Below are 1,767 nucleotides of genomic sequence, written 5' to 3'. Positions count from 1 at the left end.
GGGCAGCGGGTGGGGCTCCGGGAGCACCTCGGCAGAATGGGGAGGAGAGAGGGTCCCAGGGTCCTAGGGCCCAGCGCTCAGAGCAGATGGCCCCAGATTCCTCAACCCAAGGGTTCTCTGTGATTCAACTGAGCTGGGCTGGAATCTTTGAAAAGGGACTTTCCTTAAAAACCTTGAAGGAAAAACAGCACCCCAGAGGTAGAGACATCACAAAATCCAGGCTTCTTAACAAAGTATTGGGGTCAAGCAGCCCAACTGCGGGCCCAGAAAGTCAAGGAGATGCCACCCGGGACTCTTCCTCCTGCTAAACCCAGAATCTTCCCCGAAGCTCCCCCCTCTGGTGGTTGCTGCCAGGTCCCCTTCCTCTGCACCCTTGTTCTCCCCCTTCCTTGCCCACCTGTGCCTCAGTTCCTGGTCCCTTCTCCTCGAGGTGTGGGCGGAAGGGGCCAAAGGTCCAGATGAGTGGGGGTGGCAAGGTCACGCTCCCCTGGCCCGGACCCAATTCCTCTGTGTTCCTCCCACCTCGGCCGCCCCCTCAGTCTAACCCAGGCTCACCTTGCAGGATGCTGGGGGGCAGGCGCATGTAGAGTGGGTGCCCACGGACAGCCCATGGGTCTGGGAGGGGCAGCAGCAGCAGCAGCACGAGCAGCAGCATGTTGACAGGGAGCCGGGCCAAGCGACCCTGCCCTCTTTCCCTCTTGGGGTCCACCCTCCAGGTGTTTATCCTTCCTTGTCTGCCTCCCACTGCCTTTTGGCCCCTGGGTGTTGGATTCTTGTCCCCCAAATCACCTGACTCTCCTTGGACATCAAAATCACCCACTTCCCTCCGGCGGCCCCTCACCTGGCCCTTAACTCCCGGGAGCCCACAGGGGACTGGGGCTTGGGGGGCTATATAGAGGACAGACTGGGGGGGGTACTCGGGAGGGGGGGGGCAGGGTCGGGGGAGGGATCGGGGTAGTGGGCTCGACCCTCACCTTTGAAGTTTCACAGTCCCGGCTCTGAGGCCCCCCTTCTGTCAAAGGAGCCCTTGTTCCTGCGGCTCCATCAAAGAGGGCTGGACAGGCCAGAAGAGCTGACGGTTGGGCTGGGGGCCAGCCGGAGGGGGGCCGGTGGATAGGGGCCGGCTACATCTCCAGGGCTCAAACGGGGGGCGGGGGTTCCCATCTGCCTCTACTCCCTGAGGAGTTTATGGCCACGCTGGGGGCGTACCCTCCTGGAGGGAGGAGGGAAGGGGGTGTCTGAGGGTCCTCGGCAGCCCCATCCCCTGAAGAGGTGCCCGAGCTCCCAGCCCCTCTGCCCCTAATTGCTTGGCAGCGTCTCTCCCCCATGTAGCCATTTCTAAAGATGATCAAAGAGCCCTAATTAGCGCCCTAATTGCCGCACTGGGGGTAGTGGGGTGGGAATAGGCAAAGGCAGGCCCCGAGAGGAAAGCAGACATGAAAGGCCCCACCAGTGGCCCAGTTTGGGTCGGCCAGGCCCCAGCAGCTTCTGACGCTCTCCCAGACCCTCTGCCCCTAAGCAGTACTCGCTCGGCCTGTCCAGCATTGTTCTCAGTTGCTATGACCCTGATCTGGCAGGAGGGAATCTTCTGGAGTCTCACGGGAAGGGCCACAAATGAGCCGCTCTCCTGGGACCAAGCTCCCACCTGGGGCAGAGAGGAGGTGGTCTTCTGCCCCACAGAATGTCCTGGGGCCAAAAAAAGAGAATTTTGGCACCCCAATTCATCCTGGTGACCCAGGGTGGCTCTGGCAGGCCTGGTGCCTTCCA

At 61.7% G+C, this 1,767-nt stretch overlaps 1 protein-coding gene across 1 annotated transcript in view; it reads right to left on the bottom strand.

Moving 5' to 3' along the window:
- LOC111145460 (protease, serine 56) overlaps positions 1–655 on the bottom strand; it is a 5,171-nt gene extending 4,516 nt beyond the window's left edge. Inside the window, exon 1 of the mRNA XM_022500359.1 lies at positions 556–655. Coding sequence (XP_022356067.1) covers positions 556–655 — 100 coding nt within the window. The remainder of the gene's footprint in view (positions 1–555) is intronic.
- Positions 656–1,767: the final 1,112 nt, after the last annotated feature.

Source organism: Enhydra lutris, unplaced genomic scaffold (genome assembly GCF_002288905.1).
Source record: "Enhydra lutris kenyoni isolate GAN:26980312 unplaced genomic scaffold, ASM228890v2 scaffoldscaffold1, whole genome shotgun sequence".
Lineage (NCBI taxonomy): Eukaryota > Metazoa > Chordata > Mammalia > Carnivora > Mustelidae > Enhydra > Enhydra lutris.
This window is presented reverse-complemented; position numbering and strand designations above follow the sequence as displayed.